General features: G+C 42.5%; 1 protein-coding gene across 3 annotated transcripts in view; it reads right to left on the reverse strand.

Moving 5' to 3' along the window:
* Positions 1 to 18,003, reverse strand: part of HEATR5A (HEAT repeat containing 5A) — an 80,781-nt gene that overhangs the window by 59,039 nt on the left and 3,739 nt on the right. For all 3 annotated transcript variants that reach the window (XM_077323043.1, XM_077323044.1, XM_077323042.1), the window contains exons 2-7: positions 7,980 to 8,215; positions 6,418 to 6,629; positions 4,736 to 4,844; positions 4,036 to 4,185; positions 2,872 to 3,043; positions 1,875 to 2,035 (exon numbers count right to left, since the gene is read on the reverse strand). In XM_077323043.1, coding sequence (XP_077179158.1) covers positions 1,875 to 2,035; positions 2,872 to 3,043; positions 4,036 to 4,185; positions 4,736 to 4,844; positions 6,418 to 6,629; positions 7,980 to 8,105 — 930 coding nt within the window. In that variant the 5' untranslated portion in view covers positions 8,106 to 8,215. The remainder of the gene's footprint in view (positions 1 to 1,874; positions 2,036 to 2,871; positions 3,044 to 4,035; positions 4,186 to 4,735; positions 4,845 to 6,417; positions 6,630 to 7,979; positions 8,216 to 18,003) is intronic.

Below are 18,003 nucleotides of genomic sequence, written 5' to 3' on the forward strand. Positions count from 1 at the left end.
AATAGCAGAAACTTTGTTACGTAAAACATTACATTCAGATTCATGAACAAGTGCCTCCAGCTACTTACCATCCTGCACATGGAACCCAAATTTAATGTATGAATGCATTTTTAGAACTATTATGACCTTGTGAGGAGTCACGGACTGCTCTAATTTTCAGGCAACCCTCCTCCTTTGTGGGTTTTATAGGATGTTTGTATTTAGACCGTTTATGCACTGGGAACTTCACTGCCCCAGCTCCTGTGCAGGAGCACAAATTGGGGGCAGATGAGGTGCACCAGTCCAAATGCTCCCCCATGTGGATACAGGAAGAGGTGGGGCAACCTGCCACGACTAAAACTCCAGCCTGCAGCCCAGCATGAAACCTTCAGTGCATAAACGGTCATTCTGAAATATTTCTTCTCATCACAAATGCAGTTTAATTATCTTGCAACCATAGGAATCACAGCAGAAAGACAGAATATCCAGTAGCTTCACAAGTCTATTGAGGTCATTTATCTTGCTGCGTATCAACCCTTAACCAACACCGAATAAACAGGTTTACTTTATAAATACTGTATATGCACACATATGGGAAATGACTGCATAAGAATGTAGGCACACACACTGAGTATTGTCCTAGTTATTGTCATTATTTCAATGACAGTCTTTCCAATTTTATAAATTGTTTTAATACATTTCCCCATTATTTCACTTGAAGATAAAGAAAAGAGAGAACTCCAATCAGACAGTATTATGCCTGACTATATATGAAGAGCCGATTAGTCCAGAGTCACATTCCAGGAAACACACTGCCAACGTAATACAGGAAAGCTTTCACATTAATCCATCTTTCAGGGGAAAAATGCATCTTCTGAGCACAACATTTTGTATATCTGCTGAACACTCACCTTCTGGGGATATTGGAAAAGATTAGCTAACCTACCTCTAGATAATGAATGCATTCATTTTTTCACCAACAATTAGTGACAGAAACAACTCTAAGACCCCCCCTCCCCACCCAGCCATCTGCTACAGATTCTGCACCACAAATGATGCAGTTGTAACAACTTAAGTTGCAGGGTTTTTTGCTGTTTAGATGTGGGTTCTTATTGAAAAAGAAAAAAATTAGCACATAGTAAATCTTTCACAATTTTCCTGATGAATTTGTATCATTTTACAAAAAACAATACCATCAATTTATCACACATTAACAACTGACATCGGTCCAGAACCTGTGCAGTTATCGTCTTACTGAATATGAATTACTCTGCTTGTTATCTCTCTTTTCAATGGTATATAATCTTGACAGCTTATTGAAACCAATGCAACTGGCCCTGACAGTAAATGATGAGGGAAAATGTTGGAAGGTTATTCAAGGGCCAATCAAGTTGTTTCTGCATGCCTGATCAAGGACAAATTCTTTCAGACATTGGTTGAGAACAATTACATGTTTAAAGAGAGACCAGCTAACTTAGGCTACTTCTGTGGTGTCTGGAAGTACATGCCATTGCACACCGCTCAGCATTCCTCTTAGAAGAAGAAATTCCGCTTAGAATATTAGGAAGCAATTTGCAACACAATTCTAAGCACAGTGACTGTGCTTTAAGTCCATTACAGTTAACAGCCTTAGACTGGAACAACTCTATGTAGAGGTGCACTGTTAAATTATTTTTGTTTAAAAGTTTTATTCAAACATCTGTTTTTATAATTACATCTGGAACAGGCAACTATTATATTTTCATCACTATAATGTATTTTAAATAAAATTAACAGCTATTTCTTATCAAGCATTTTAAAACACTAACAATCATGTTACCATGAGCATGCAGGGGAAATAGCGGGAAATAATCAGAGTGCTGTAAGTAAGTATATATAAAAAACATAGGCCAAACCTGTGTGACTCCAACTCTAATGTCCCTGCTGACTGAACTAATGCCTTTCAGGATGTCGCCACTGGTTCGCAGAAATCCTGAACTCCCACGTAGGAAGCCTGTCCCCAACAATTCCAAAGCTTCTTCAAATGAAATTTTGTGAACATTTTGTTTGGCTGATGCTTTAAAAAAATCAGTACAATTCACTCAATAAGGAGTACAAATTTTCTACTGTGTTCCAATATTTTTTGTTAAAGACAGTAAAAGTATGTCTAAATACTGAAGCATAAATTCATAACAAAAAATTACTGGGTAAAAATCTGAAAACCGCTGGCCAGTCCAAGCCGATGTATGGTTACTCAAACACAAGCATTGAATCTTCAGAATCCAACGCTATGGTTCTATGACTCTAAGAAACACTGAATATAAGAAACACTGAATGAATTTTAAAATACATCCTATATAAATGTGACTAGCAGTGCAACCTTGTGCATAACTACCCACATCTAAGCCCACTACAATCAATAGGCTTAGAATGGAGTAACCCCTGGTCTGGGGACCGGTACCTGTCCGTGGATCAGTCAGTACCGGGCCGCGGCTCCTCCTCCCTGGCTTTTGTCTCAGGGACTGCCCTGCCATTCTGCTGCCTTTGGTGTTCCCCAGCAGCCGCTAAGGCTGGGGCTCGCCCTTGGCGTGGCACTGCACAGCTACTGCTGGCAGCACCCCCCAGAGGGCAGTGGGAAGTCAGGGGCATCGGTGGGAAAGCAAGTGGAGCAGGGGCTCAGGCGGCAACGTCCCTCGGCAAAAGACTACCCCCCCCCGGACCTCAGTAAAATTGTCAAGCGTTGACCTGTCCCTGGTGATAAAAAGGTTGGGGACCACTGCTCTAAAGGGCTGTGTTATAGGATGAAGTTTACAGAATCCTTCACTGAAAAATGGCATTAGTTGAGGTTCACCTCATTGTAAAAATACAATGGGCTTTATCCCGAGTCTTTAAATAAAACAAAAAGCATCTTACCTGTGCCTTGTTTTGATGTTACAGCACTAACCAGCACATTGCCTAAAAGCTTAGAAACAGCAATTCGTACATCATAGTTGGACCCTTCAAAGGACTTAAAGCACAGAGTCACAACACTATCCAGTTCTGTACTCCACATAAAAGTTGCTTCACTCTGAAGCTCAAGAAGACACTGCCAAAAAAAAAAGGAAAAATAAGAAAAAAGCTAGGTTCAAGCTCATATGCTCAAATATTAAATAATCTGATCAATCAGATTTCAGAGAGTATACCCAGAAAATTATTTCTAAAGGACCTATAGACACTGTTACGGCTATAAAGGTTAACATCTGACCAGATAAACACAGTACAACTGAGCTTAGGAGAAATATGTAACGACAGAAGAGATCCTAGGGGCACAAATGCAAAACAAGCCTCAACTTCTGATTGATTCTGAAGCCCAGGGCTCTCACTTTTTTTCCACATGGGGAATCTGTGCCTCAGTTACCCAGGTATGGAAGCCAGATGTCTTCATGTAAGCAAGAAGAATACCAACCCTACCTGCAACCTTACCTGCAAGAGGAGACGCTTCACCCCAAGAGTACAGCCTGCCCCGGACCAGACCACGGGACAAAGGAAGGTGTTGTGTTGCAACAGGACAAAAGAAGGCGTGGTGTTGCAACTCCTACAAGTCTGGAGTTGCGACACCACTTTCTAATACATTAATTCATAATGGCAACAAATAATCATGGGTGGTATAGTCCTCAGCAGAGTTATAACATTCTAAGCTTATTTAACTTTAGTGGGCTCAGAAGGGTGTAACTCTGCTTAGCATGGGAGCAGAAATCATGTAAATTGTATGTGCTGAACTGTCATCAGTAGGGCTGAATGGGGACAACAGTCAAGAATGCAAATCATACACTCAGATGACACGCACTTCTTGTAACCACTACAAAACAGGATGTACACAAAACTGACCGAAATGTCAGGCATTTATTTCATGATGGAAAAACTTAATGGGATGACATATTTGCTATTTGCCAATCCAGTTATGTCCATTTCTGATGACAAAATTTTCTGTGCCACAAGGAAAGGAACTAAAAATGGATTTTATTTTATTGACCACTTAATATAGCAATTGCACACATAAGAATATTAATTACAGAAACACCTAATAGGGTACTTTACCTTTGCAGCAGCACAGCGAACTGCCATTGATCTATCGGTTAAGCATGAGCGGGCTGCTTTGTAAATATCTCTATGACATGGAACTGCAGCAACTCCCAGGCCTTTCAATATGTTTTGCAAGCTTAGCATGATCTCATACCGTCCTTGAGACTGACAACATAAGACAACAAGAAGCTTTTTACAACTAATGATGATTTCATTTATTCACCTGTTTTACTCAATTATTTGTAAATAATATATATATATATATATATACATGGCAAATAAATTAGATTGGTCCAATGACTTCATGGCAGAGTGGGGATTGAACCTGCTTCCCCATATCAAATCTTAGCACCATAGCCAATGTCCTTTGGTGAGTCTCTCTGAACGTACAGTCAATAGAATGCGAACAGGATGGTTACCTTTGCGGCAAATCCCACAACGAATGTGAAATAAGAGATTTCTGGTTCAAGTCTCTACTTAGAAAGCAGTAATGATGATCTATGATAAAGATGAACTTGTTCATCAGAGGAAAAACCTAACAGATATTTTAAAATGATGGTACAATAATATAATATTTCTAAAACATGTACCAAGATTTTTATCGTCTCACTTTCTCACAGCATAACTATGTCATTTTTCCTTCAAAAAGATTTTCAGTAACAACATTTTACCTCTATAGCACCCATCTTTACTTTAAAAATTGAGAACACCTTACCTCTGCATTCTTCATTGCTTTGAGCACATTCCCTATGGTATCCACAAAACTGTTGCCCAAAATTCGTCCAAGTTTTTTGTACAAATGGCCCAGACAAGCCACCGCTGCACTATTTAAAGAAAACATTGGAAAGGGACAAAAATGTAACTATCAGTATATTAAGATTTTTGTTTCTTAAACTTAAGTTTGATGGGTTTACTACATATAACCAAAATCATTAATTATTGCACAGAACCAATTTGTTACAGAATCCAACATGTAATTTATCCCGGGGGTGGAGAGGGAAGGAACACTGCTAAATATTGACCAATTTGATTCCATGTATGTGCAAGTTAGAACTTGAAGCAATATGCACAGGGCAAGAGCCTCATCTCCCTGTATATGCTTTGAAAATCTTGAGGCAAATTAACCCCTGTGGACCTTTAAAATGCCATTCCCCACAGCTACTGGAGGGGGAAAGAGAATTAGATACAGGGAACCCAGACCTGACTCTTTACAGAATGGATGGTATTACTCCACCACCACCCTTGGACAGCCAGCTTAGCTGCAGGCCATCCTACACAGTTTGGTGGTCCCTACGTTTATGTATGATTCCAAAGCCACATTTGTTTCCTAATCCTCTGTGAAACTCCCAAAACAGGACATTATGGAGAAAGGGATGCAACTCCCACAAAATTATTTTAAAGTAGTAGTGGAAGGTCATGTTCGTGTTGCCATAACACAGAAGCACCTTCAGCTACACCTTGCAATCTGGGCATTCACACTGACTCCTGTTATGCAGTCCACTATCCAGCATACAGCCTGTAATGCCCATGTACTCAATTCCCAGAGGCACCGAGAGACCCAGCTGTCGAGGACTGGGAGCTGCTTGATCTCCTGGAGGGTGAGCAGCCTGGTATCAGCCCAGTGAGCCCCAAACAGCAGCATCTGTTAGAAGATCAGCATGCCTGGTCCATGGGGCCCAGCTGTCTTTGGCTGCCCTACCTGGCTCAGCTGTATTTGAGGAGGACTTTGGGGCAACATCCTTTGTGGGTGTAACAACGTGCATTTATCTGCTCATCTCTCCAAACAACCCCTTGTTCTGGCTTGCCATGGCAAAGTTCTGCCTGACTGACTCCTTGTTTTCTGATCTTGGCCTGATTCCTGACGGTGCTCCCGGTTTCAGACCCTTGGCTGTTGCTTCTGGCTATGTCCCTGGCTCCAGACCTACGTCTCGGCTTCTGACTATGTCCCCAGCTTCTGACCATGGTTTGGCTTTGACTGTTTCTCTGGCTACAGACTCTGGCTCGGCTTGATTTCGCTCCTTGCCCTGCCCACTGTGTCAACTGTCTCCCTGGCTCCCAACCTCCAGGACTGGACTTTGGTTTCTGGCTTGCGCACCTGTCTCAACACAGCAACCCAGCTGAGTAGGTGTCGCTCAGCAGGGCAGCTCGCAGCCATCTCTACCCAAGGAGCCAAGTTAAAGAGGGAATTTAAAGGGGAAGAAAAGCAATCTAAAGGGTGAGGCAGACTATATGGGGAGGGCTGGAGACCCACTGTGATTTTCTTACCTGAAACCCAGAAAAAGCTACTTACACTCTTGCCTATCACAGTTCATATAATTGTTTGTCAGCTTTCATTTAAGATGTTGCAAGATTTTAATATAGCTTGACTCAACTATGCCCAGACTATACTATACTTACAGTTTTGTGGGAAGATAGCTTGGTGAATCATCTTTACTGCGAATAAGTTCATTACACTTGTCAATTGTCTGATGAACAGAAAAGGTGTCACCAGAGCTATAAATTATAGTAAGGTTCTTGGCAATGAGCTGTCTAGCAGGAGGCCCTGGCGAGCTGGTTAATAAAGATGTCAGTTGTTCAATCAGTTTGGTCTGTTTTTCCCTGATATCAGCCTAAGAATAAGGTAAAAGAACAAGTCAGAACTCAGTATTTATTTTCTTTTACACATAATGGGACACGTGCATTGTCCCTCAATATGCTTTTCAAGTATTAAATTCATCACCATAATATCCTTTCTGTTAGGAAGGATTGCCAGTGCCATATAGCACTTAAGTTATGTGGAACTTTTGCATGCATGCATACAAACATACACACACACACACTGAAAAAAATCTATACATTAATACATTTTTTGTATGATAAGACACTACCTACAAAAATTGATTGCTTCTTATATGTCTTGGCTGCTGTATTTTTTAAAGCTAATGGGGGGAAATGATTAGTTAGCCAGTTTGACTTGGAGTTATACAACACATTTAAGGAAAGCCCAATATTTAATTTTCTCTACTAAGCAAAAAAACCATTTTTATTGAAATGTGTTTTTGTCCCAACAAAGCATTACTCAAATTGGGGTTAGTGGACCTGAAGAGAGCAAGTTTACATCAAGCCTACCACTTGAACTTGGTAACAACATTTAATGTTTGAATAACGCTGAGTCGTTTAAGAAAAAATTGATGTGCATTATCTGTTGGACTCTTCCACTCCCTCACAAATTTGATGTAAATCCAGTCAAGACAGCCATAGCACATAAGGAGTACATAGCCATATTCAATGTTTTTACTGGAATCTATCAACCTATTTTAAACTACATTACCTAATCTACTGGATGATCTTCTGAGTAAAATCTTTCAAAAAAGTTTAGTTTAAACTCTTTCCCACCTACAATATAGTTGCCCAGGAAGTCAGAAAGACAGTTTTCTTGAAATGTTAACATTCCGGTTATATTATATATATACTAGCAGAAAAGCCAGTTGTAAAAAAAATACGGGCTACAGCTCCCCCCCCCCCCCAACCAGGCAAACCAGCGGGGCTGCTTGGGAATGAGAGGGGGTGTACTGGCAGGGCATTCTCACCTCCCCCCCTGACCTGGGCCAGCTCCCCTGAGGCCTTGCAAGATTGCAGCAGGGAATGCTTGGGGCCCAGGAGAGGGGGCTGCTGGCAGGGCATTCTCGCCTCCCCCCTGGGCTGACTCCATGGTGGGGCTGCACCATGGCAGCCTCCCTCCCAGCCCCAGCTTCCTCCCTCCCAGCTCCAGCTCATCGGCTGACTCACCAACAGTCAGGCCAGTACAGCTGGCTGACACTTCTTCCTGCTGGAGGAAGTTGGAGGGGAGGCAGCCAGGGGTGGAACAGCCTACCCAAATGGCTATTCTTTGGATGGACAGCCAATCATGTAGGCATTGAGTTCCAATTCCTCCCACAACCCCAATCACATTTTCTTTATGTTACAGATAATATACTAACCCGACTTGTAGATGGTAGAAGTTTTTCCAAGAACCTCAGCCACTCAAAAGCAAACTCTGCTTTCTGAACTTCACCCAGCTGTTTGTAGACTTCTTCATTAAGTAGTAAGCTGTGAGCCAACTCCATTCCTTAAAGTATCTTTTTCTTACTATCTTAAATCCACTCATGAAGACAAGGAAGACTACAGACAGGTGGCATTAATAGCACTTGTTCAACAGATGAATGAGATGTAATACCTGAATGAATAAAAGCAATTTTTCTAAATCAAAATGTTTCAGTGTTACTACTTGATGTAATGTCACTGGCAGTCTTCAAGCAAAGGTTGGATACACACTTTTCTTGGATGCTTTAGGATGCTTAGGGCTGATCCTGCGTTGAGCAGGGAGTTGGACTAGATGGCCTGTATGGCCCCTTCCAACTCTATGATTCTATGATTCTATGAATAGGTGGCATGCTCCACTACTAAAAGTCTGCTGTAGCAACTGCTTCATTAGAAGAAACATCACAAACAATGTCAGCACGCCAGCACATTATAATACTGTAACTGAGGAAGAGCTTGCATGAGTCATACTCACTGCACAACTTACACTCACAGTATCACCATCACTTTATAACAGATCAGCAGCATAAATGCAAATTCTCATAACCTTATGAACAGAAAAGTCAAAGTATATATATTCTAGTCTCACATATTGTTGTTGTTATGTGCGAAGTCGTGTCCGACCCATCGCGACCCCATGGACAATGATCCTCCAGGCCTTCCTGTCCTCTACCATTCCCCGGAGTCCATTTAAGTTCGCACCTACTGCTTCAGTGACTCCATCCAGCCACCTCATTCTCTGTCATCCCCTTCTTCTTTTGCCCTCGATCGCTCCCAGCATTAGGCTCTTCTCCAGGGAGTCCTTCCTTCTCATGAGGTAGCCAAAGTATTTGAGTTTCATCTTCAGGATCTGGCCTTCTAAAGAGCAGTCAGGGCTGATTTCCTCTAGGACTGACCGGTTTGTTTGCCTTGCAGTCCAAGGGACTCGCAAGAGTCTTCTCCAGCACCAGAGTTCAAAAGCCTCAATTCTTTGACGCTCGGCCTTCCTTATGGTCCAACTTTCACAGCCATACATTGCAACTGGGAATACCATAGCCTTGACTAAATGCACTTTAGTCTCACATATGCTAGCTAGTTAAAGTTGCATTGGAAACTAAAGAAAACAATGTGAAATGAGATCTGACAGTGTTTTTTGTTTTTTTAACTGGCTAATAGCAGTTAACCTCCCCGCAATGTTCAGATTGGGGTAGAAGCAGGGTTTCCAACTCCATCTGGGGAACAAAGCAGGGTATAAAACCAACTCATCAACTTAATGTTTTAAAATGAATTTTTCAGTTATGCTTGGTCAAAATGAATGTTCCTCTGTATTCAAAAACAGCTTCAGATCCTCACAGGCAGCAGGAGATTGCATGGGTAGTAGTGATCTCCCTCACCAAGCAGACTGTTGCTGAGGTCAGCTTTTGCAATGTTGACTACTTTTTGAGATCAGCAGGAGAGGGTGCTAGGATGTATCTGAATCAGTCCTTTCTGCTTTTAATAAGGGTACTGTCAGATATATGGCCCCTTCCAACTCTGTGATTCTATGATTCTATATTCCAGCCAGCTAAATGCCCCTCTCCCATACTACAGCATTCAGGAGAATTATCTGTCTGTAAAATATTTTCCCCAGTCTTGTTCAAATCATCCTTGCTGGTTCAAGCCACTAAAAATAATTCTAAGTAAAATATGACTGCATATGAAGCTACCTTAAATGGAGTCAAACCCTTGAAGAAAGAAACTATAAACTATTTTGAGACTCCTTACGGTAGAAAAAAACAAGGTAAAAAATCCACACCTCTTAAGTTAGAGAAGCTGAGTATAAAAACCTACTCTTCTATTTTCTCAACCTCAAATAAGCCCCTAGAGGTTTGAGATCAGTGTTATGCAGGCAAAGTGGCACAGTTAGTGAAAGTGTTTACTCCATTCCTGTATACCAGGCTTTCAGGAAACCCTGGGATTTCTTGACAGCCCTGGAAGGGTTTCCTGAATGGATAGGAGGTAATTAATTTTTATATATATTTTAAATTTGTTAAACTTTTATGGGAGATATGAACATATTTATTTAATTATTTATTTATATTTATCTACCGCCCTCCCCGAAGGCTCAGGGCGGTTTACATTAAAACTAGTCAACGATACATGAAACAGTCTTCGTTAAAAACATACAGTAATTAATAACAGTGGTTGTAACCATATAACAGAATAATGTAACAGTATAACAATATAATGGCAGAAAGTGAAGAGGAACTAAAGAGCCTGTTGATGCGGGTGAAGGATGAGAGTGCAAAAGTTGGCTTGAAACTCAACATCAAGAAAACAAAGATCATGGCATCCGGCCCTCTCAATTCCTGGCAAATAGATGGGGAAGAAATGGAGATAGTGACAGATTTTATTTTCCTGGGCTCCAAGATCACTGCAGGTGGGGACTGCAGCAAAGAAATTAAAAGACGCTTGCTCCTGGGGAGGAAAGCTATGGCAAATCTAGACAGCATCCTAAAAAGCAGAGACATCACCCTGCCAACAAAAGTGCGTTTAGTCAAGGCTATGGTATTCCCAGTTGCAATGTATGGCTGCGAAAGTTGGACCATAAGGAAGGCCGAGCGTCAAAGAATTGAGGCTTTTGAACTCTGGTGCTGGAGAAGACTCTTGCGAGTCCCTTGGACTGCAAGGCGAACAAACCGGTCAGTCCTAGAGGAGATCAACCCTGACTGCTCTTTAGAAGGCCAGATCCTGAAGATGAAACTCAAATACTTTGGCCACCTCATGAGAAGGAAGGACTCCCTGGAGAAGAGCCTAATGCTGGGAGCAATTGAGGGCAAAAGAAGAAGGGGACGACAGAGAATGAGGTGGCTGGATGGAGTCACTGAAGCAGTAGGTGCGAACTTAAATGGACTCCGGGGAATGGTAGAGGACAGGAAGGCCTGGAGGATCATTGTCCATGGGGTCGCGATGGGTCGGACACGACTTCGCACATAACAACAACAATAACAATATAATAAAATAATATAACGATGGAACACTGTAATACCACAACAGGTCCAAAGCGCTCTGGTGGAGTTCTGGGAGGAAGGGGGGAGAGGGGGGTAGCGGGGGGCCCTTCATTCGCTGTTGGTTGTGCCTGGTCTCAACCAAATGCCTGGCGGAGGAGCTCCTTTTTGCAGGCCCTGCGGAACTGTTTAAGCTCCGTCAGGGCCCTGATCTCCTCCGGGAGCTCGTTCCACCAGGTGGGGTCCAGGACAGAGAATCTGTTGACCCACCCACGCCTCCCAAGATGGCCAATGATGGACCACAAGGAGGAGAGGAGGGGCCCCAAGTACACAGCTATGCTTCCCAATCATTCTTTGCATGATCGCACCATTTCCGGGGGTTCTTTAAGCCTGAAGAAGTTTTCAGGGGTTTCTCAACAATAAAAAAGTTGAGAAAGGCTGTCATGTAATATGACTTTAATCCAAACCACACAGGAGGCTTGCGGATCCACTTGTCTCACCCCAGGATCTGGAAGAACCAGGTTCAAATCTCCTGCTATGGTAAGTTACTGGGTAACTTTGAGCCAGCTACACACCTCAGCTTAATCTACCTCACAAAGTTGTTGTTAGGAGAAAATGTGAAAGAGGAGAACAAAGAAAGCAGCTTGGGGTCCCACTGAGTAGAAAAGGAAATAAATAAAATCTTTTAACCATACTTGGCCTCAGAATTTCTACCAAACACGTAACCCAAGCAAAGGATGGTCTACTTTCTTCATTGTCAGGGAACATTCTAAACACAGAAGTTGAGCTGTACAATAAAATAATGTTAAAATGTTGATTATTTATTATAGTGCACAATTAATCAACATTTTTACATTATTTTATTGTACAGCTCAACTTCTGAGTTCCTACCTGTTAAGGTTGGGTTGTGTTCCTTTTTTGGTTTATCATTCTAAACACACTCAATAGATTGTCAGGAAACTCTCCATATGCATAAAGAAAAGGGGCAAGAATACAAAGAGCCAGTTTGGTGTAGTGGTTAGGAGTGTGGACTTCTAATCTGGCATGCCAGGTTCGATTCTGCGCTCCCAGCTGGGTGACCTGGGACTCGCCATGGCACTGATAAAACTGTTCTGACCAAGCAGTGATATCCGGGCTCTCTCAGCCTAACCCACCCCACAGGGTGTCTGTTGTGGGGAGAGGAATGGGAAGGCGACTGTAAGCCGCTTTGAGCCTCCTTCGGGTAGGGAAAAGCGGTATATAAGAACCAGCTCTTCTTCTTCTTCTCCTCCTTCTCCTTCTTCTACATGGAGTTTACAGTCTGCATTTGAGCTCCACACAAAATTATTTCAGACAATCACTCCAGGATATCAGCAGTGGTAAAAAAGGGACATTCATATATATATAATATCTATATAATATCTATATAATAGATAATATAATATAATATAAATATATAAACAATTTACAAAACATCTTTTTCTGCAATGCCTTCACTATAATAATTTAAGGTTGGTTAACTCCAAGAGTGATGCCAGTTTCTTTTATTTTCATCTCAAAGCTAATTTCTTCCCAAAGACTGTGTATGCATATCAAAGAAAGGGCTGAGAAGGAAAAAAGGCCCCTTTTTCAGCTACAACTTTAAATTGATTCAAATGCCTCTAAAAGAGACTGGACAACACTATTGGAAAAAAGCAGAAGTTTGCAAAAATTGGTAAGATTTAGTTTGATATGCAGCAGTACTAGTTACCTATGCTACATTTTATTCTGCTAAAAAAACAATTTTATTTTAAACTGTGTATGTTTGATAGCTGATCCCACCTTGTTACTAGCATGCTCTTTCCAAGTTCAACTAATCAGAAAACAATGGCTTTCAAACTATCATTCAGCCCTTCATTAGCTCACATAGATAATCAACAGCTTTTATGCACCTGTCATTTTAAAATATTTAACATCTCTGGCAATTGTTAATAGTATGAATTAATAACAGGAACGAAGAAATGTCTACTGCTGAGGCAAATGTGAATGCAACTGATCACCCAAGTGCCTGATGAGATCTGGTTATTTGATGTAGTTCCATGGAAAGGTTTTTTAAATTATTGATATTATTATACTAGCTGCTTTCTGAACTTGGGAATAAATTCGTCCAGTTTAATCATTCATACAATCATTCAACCTTAGGATGTGTCCTAATCCTGCTTTCTAGAATTTAGTTCTACTGAAATCAATCAGGCTGCTTTGCAAATAAATGTGTTTACGACTGGAGAATGAGATACATTTGGCACATAGATAAAAAGTCTAGTCATTTTAGATGACCAGTTATCACATATGAAATTAGACCTATTTTATACTTATAAACTAGAGCCTCTTGTGGCTGGGAGTTCAATCCCAGCAGCTGGCTCAATCCCAGGTTGACTCAGCCTTCCATCCTTCCGAGATCAGTAAAATGAGTACCCAGCTTGCTGGGGGGTAAGCGGCAATGACTGGGGAAGGCACTGGCAAACCACCCCGTATTGAGTCTGCCATGAAAACACTAGAGGGCGTCACCCCAAGGATCAGACATGACCCAGTGCTTACAAAGGGGATACCTTTACCTTTATACTTATAAGCTACAGTTCTTATAAAACATGGGCCTTCCCATGAAGATGGAAGTCCTTGAATTCTTAAGTTAATTGTTTTAAAATAATTATGAACCAAGCAAACAAGTATGTGAGCTGGGTATACAACCAAAATTCTATGGATGTGATATTCTCCGGCACATGCTTGATTGTCACCTGCGCTCCTATAGAGGGAGGTGTTCAGGATCATATCCAAGTTCCTGGTGGAGTGAGCCGCTGAAAGTTGCACCCCATCCAGGTTTGGTAATTGTGCTTCCTCGCTTGGACCCTTCCTGCCCAGCCAAATGACCTCTGTATTTGAAAGCCTGAGCTTCAGAGGACTCTGCTTGAACCATCCTATCACTGCTTCTAGACATCTGGCTAAAGACTCTGGGGGTGAATCTGAAAGGGCATCCATCAGGAGGAAGAACTTGGTGTCATCTGCATATTTATGGCACTCAAGCCCAAACCTCCACACCAGCTGGACAAAAGGACAAATAAAGATGTTGAATAAAATTGGAAACAGGACCGTTCCCTGTGGTACTCCACATGTGAGTTGGCAGCGGCTCAATTGTCTCTCTCAAATTGCTACCCTCTATCTGCAACCCCAGAGGAATGAAATCGGCCCCCTAGAGGGCTGTCCCTCAAATTCTGGGGTCAGCGAGGCGGTGAGCCAGGAACTCATGGTCAACTAGATTCAGAAAACCTTTATTGGTTGACTATGTCAACACTGCTGTGAGGTTGAGCGACACAAGCAGCGCTGATCCATCCCAGTCCAGTCCAGTCAGCAATGGAGGTATTGTGCACAATCAGGGTGACCAGCGCCGTTTGCACCCCATGGCCAGGCTGGAAACCTGACTGGGACAAATCTAGGGCTGAAGCTTCATCCAGGAATGCTGATATTTGTTCTGCAGCAGCCCTTTCTACCATTTTCCCCAAGAACACCAGGTGCAAGATGGGGCAGTAGTTGGTGCGCTCCCATGGATCCAGAGATGGTTTCTTCAGCAGCAACTATACCACTGCCTCTTTCAGCCCCTCTGGGAATTCTCCCGTTGAGAGGGAGAGGTTGATTATCTCCTGGAGGGGGACCCCTAATCTCTCATCAGCCATTTTAAGTAGCCATCATGAGGGGTAGGGGTCTAGTGAACATGTAGTCTGCAGCTAAGCATTAGCTCTAGAGAAATGTTATGCCTCAATAATTCATTGATAAACTATCAATACATTATTAGCCATCCTTGGACAACATCTATAGATATCTAAATCTACAAATCAGTATCATGTGGAAGCTAAGGGACACCATAATTCCAGCTGACCTCCTTGTCCACATCCTAAATTTATCTGGGATTTTTTTACGAGAACTGGGGGGAAATCCCTGGAAAAAAATTGCAGACATATTCATGATTATTGGCAAAACCAAACTGTTATTGGCAAAAGCAAACTACTCAGCAGAACCTGCACAGAGAACTCTTCCTGCAGGATTGGCTCCTGGATGGGCTCCATTGGGCAGTCCATTGATATTTATTTATTTATTTATCTATTTATCTATTTATTTGATTTTTTGCCTGTCATTCCAAACAGCTCAGGGCAGGTTACAAGCGTCTGTATAAAACCCCCAATAAATATTCCTTAAAACCACAGACATGAAATACAACAAAGAAAGACAATAAGATGCAGCAACCCCATAAAATTCCCAATTCTGTCCCCAAAAAAAGGCAAGGAAGGGCAGATAAACCAAATCCGCCATTCATAGAGTGATGTCTTTGTCCTGAGGGGGTCAAACAGATTTTCCTTAATGTGCCAACCTCAACCATAGACCTGGTGGAAGAGCTCTGTCTTGCAGGCCCTGCAGAATGCTGAAAACTCCCACAGGGCCTGTAGCTCCTCTGAGAGCTCATTGCACCAAGTAGGGGCCAGGACCAAAAAGGCCCTGGCCCTGGTTGAGTCCAGATGTGCTTCCCAAGGGCCGGAATGACCCTCAGGGAACATTTATTACATGCTTTATCTAAAAATGGAAAATGGTGTGGGTTTATTTCTCTCCATTTCCATAGTGATTTACTCCAAAAACAAATTGACTTTCCACCAAATTTTGTAGCAGATTCAAATTATTATTTCTCCGTGAGGTACGATAAATCACAAGACAGAATGTATTCGGAAAAGTTTTGCCAAATCTAAAAGATATCTGCATGGTTAACATCCCAAATCAAGGAAGCCATAAAAGGGGGAAAGCTTTTATTTATACGTAGAAGGCCTGCCCCAATTAAATAAGCTGAAGGGAGCATAAGGTCTGGCAAAGAAGTGCACGTCGATAATTAGGCATGCAAAAATCAAGACAAACAATAAGCATTTACTTAAATATATATATGCAGAGCATGAAACCAGAAACAGCTAGGCCACTGGATAATGGAAGGTGAGGAGATGGCAGAGAGCCTTTAATGCATTCTTTGCATTTACTGTGGAAAATGTATCCAGGTGAGAGTACTATATTCAGAAAAGAAGTTTGAAGAACTGAGTCAAACTGAAGTAACAACAAATGAAGTTCTATAGACCTACTGAGGAAATGATAAACCAAGGTCTCCTGGGCCAGCTGACATACACCCAAGAATCTTAGCCACTTAAAATCAGCCACTGAACCATAGGACTAAGAAGTAACAAACACTGCACCAATTTGTAAAAAGGGGTCCAATCATTAGTAGAAATTAATCAAAGATGTTAGGTACGTAGAGAAACAAAGCCTACTCAAGGAAAACCAGCATGTTTCTATAACAGATTTTCTCAACCAGGGGTTTCTTGATGGCCCTGGAAGGGTCTCCCTAATGGGTGGGAGTTAATTAATTTTTAATATATTTGTTAAATGTGTTAAACATTTATTGAGTGATATTTTATTTATTTTATTTATTTATTTAGATTTCTATACCGCCCATTTCTTTGCAACATATGATCATGTTGCCCCACCTCCCCTCCCAAAATGCCCAATGATGGGCCTGGAGGGAGTAGGAAGTGGACATAGCTATGCTTCCCAAGCATATTATTATTACTACTATTATTATTATTTTATTTATTTATTTATTTCCCGCCTCTCCTGACAGGCTCGAGGCGGGTCACAACAACTAATCCAATTAAAATTCCCATTAAAACATCAAACTACTAACATGATGGCTAAAAATCCCATCCCTCCCCCATTACCAAAGAGGTGAAGAGGAAAGGATGGGGGAGTACCGTACACTCCGACTCCGGGGGGGGAACGATGTCCCTGATTCGCTGTCCCCAGTCTCAACCATAGACCTGGTGGAAGAGCTCTGTTTTACAGGCCCTGCGGAAAGCTGACAAATCCTGCAGGGCCCGCAGTTCACCTGGGAGCTCATTCCACCAGGTAGGGGCCAGGACCGAAAAGGCCCTGGCCCTGGCCGAGGCTAGGCGCACTTCCTTCCGGCCGGGGATGACCAACAGGTTCTCACCCGCAGAACTTAAGGCCCTGCATGGGGGCATAGAGCAGTAGGCGGTCCCTCAGGTATGTGGATCCCAACCCGCATATGGCCTTGAAGGTTAAAACCAAAACCTTGAACCAGATCCGGGCAGCAATTGGCAGCCAATGCAGCTGCCTCAGCACCGGCTGGATGTGGGCCCTCCAAGATGTTCCAGTGAGGACCCTTGTAGCTGCATTTTGCACCAGCTGTAGTTTCCGGATCAGGGACAAGGGTAGGCCTGCGTAGAGCGAGTTACAGAAATCTATTCTGGAGGTGACTGTCGCATGGATCACTGTGGCCAAGTGGTCAGGGGACAGGTAGGGCGCTAGTAGCCAGGCCTGGCGAAGATAGAAAAATGCCTGGCCCGCTAGTCTCTTGACCTGTGCCTCCATAGTTAGGGAGGCATCAATGGTCACACCCAAATTCCTAGCTTGGGGCACGATGGTAAGTTGCTAGGGTGGGTAGACGCGCTGCCTGTTCCTGCCCCCTTCCCCCCAGCCACAGGACCTCCGTCTTGGAGGGGTTCAGGCGACTCTGCTCGAACCATTCAGACACTGCTTCCAAACATCTAGCAAATGATTCCGGGGGAGAGTCCGGGTAGCCGTCCATTAGGAGATATTCTGCATTATTGTACTACTTCTGGTTTTTTTCAAAGCCAGGAGAATGTTTCAGGGGTTTCTCAGTGGTAAAAAAGTTGAGAAAGGCTGTTCTAGAATGTGAGATCCTGCTTCACCAACCTTTTGGCTTTCTTTGAGAAAGTGAACTAACATGTGGGTAACAGTGACCTGGTAAATTATTAGGACTTTCAAAAGAATTTGGGCAAAGTCTCTTATCAAGAGCCCAACCTGAGTGGTCTAGGCTAGCCCAATCTCATCAGATCTCAGAAACTAAGCAGGGTTGGCCCTGGTCAATATTTGG

Source organism: Paroedura picta, chromosome 2, assembly GCF_049243985.1.
Source record: "Paroedura picta isolate Pp20150507F chromosome 2, Ppicta_v3.0, whole genome shotgun sequence".
In the NCBI taxonomy this organism is placed as follows: domain Eukaryota; kingdom Metazoa; phylum Chordata; class Lepidosauria; order Squamata; family Gekkonidae; genus Paroedura; species Paroedura picta.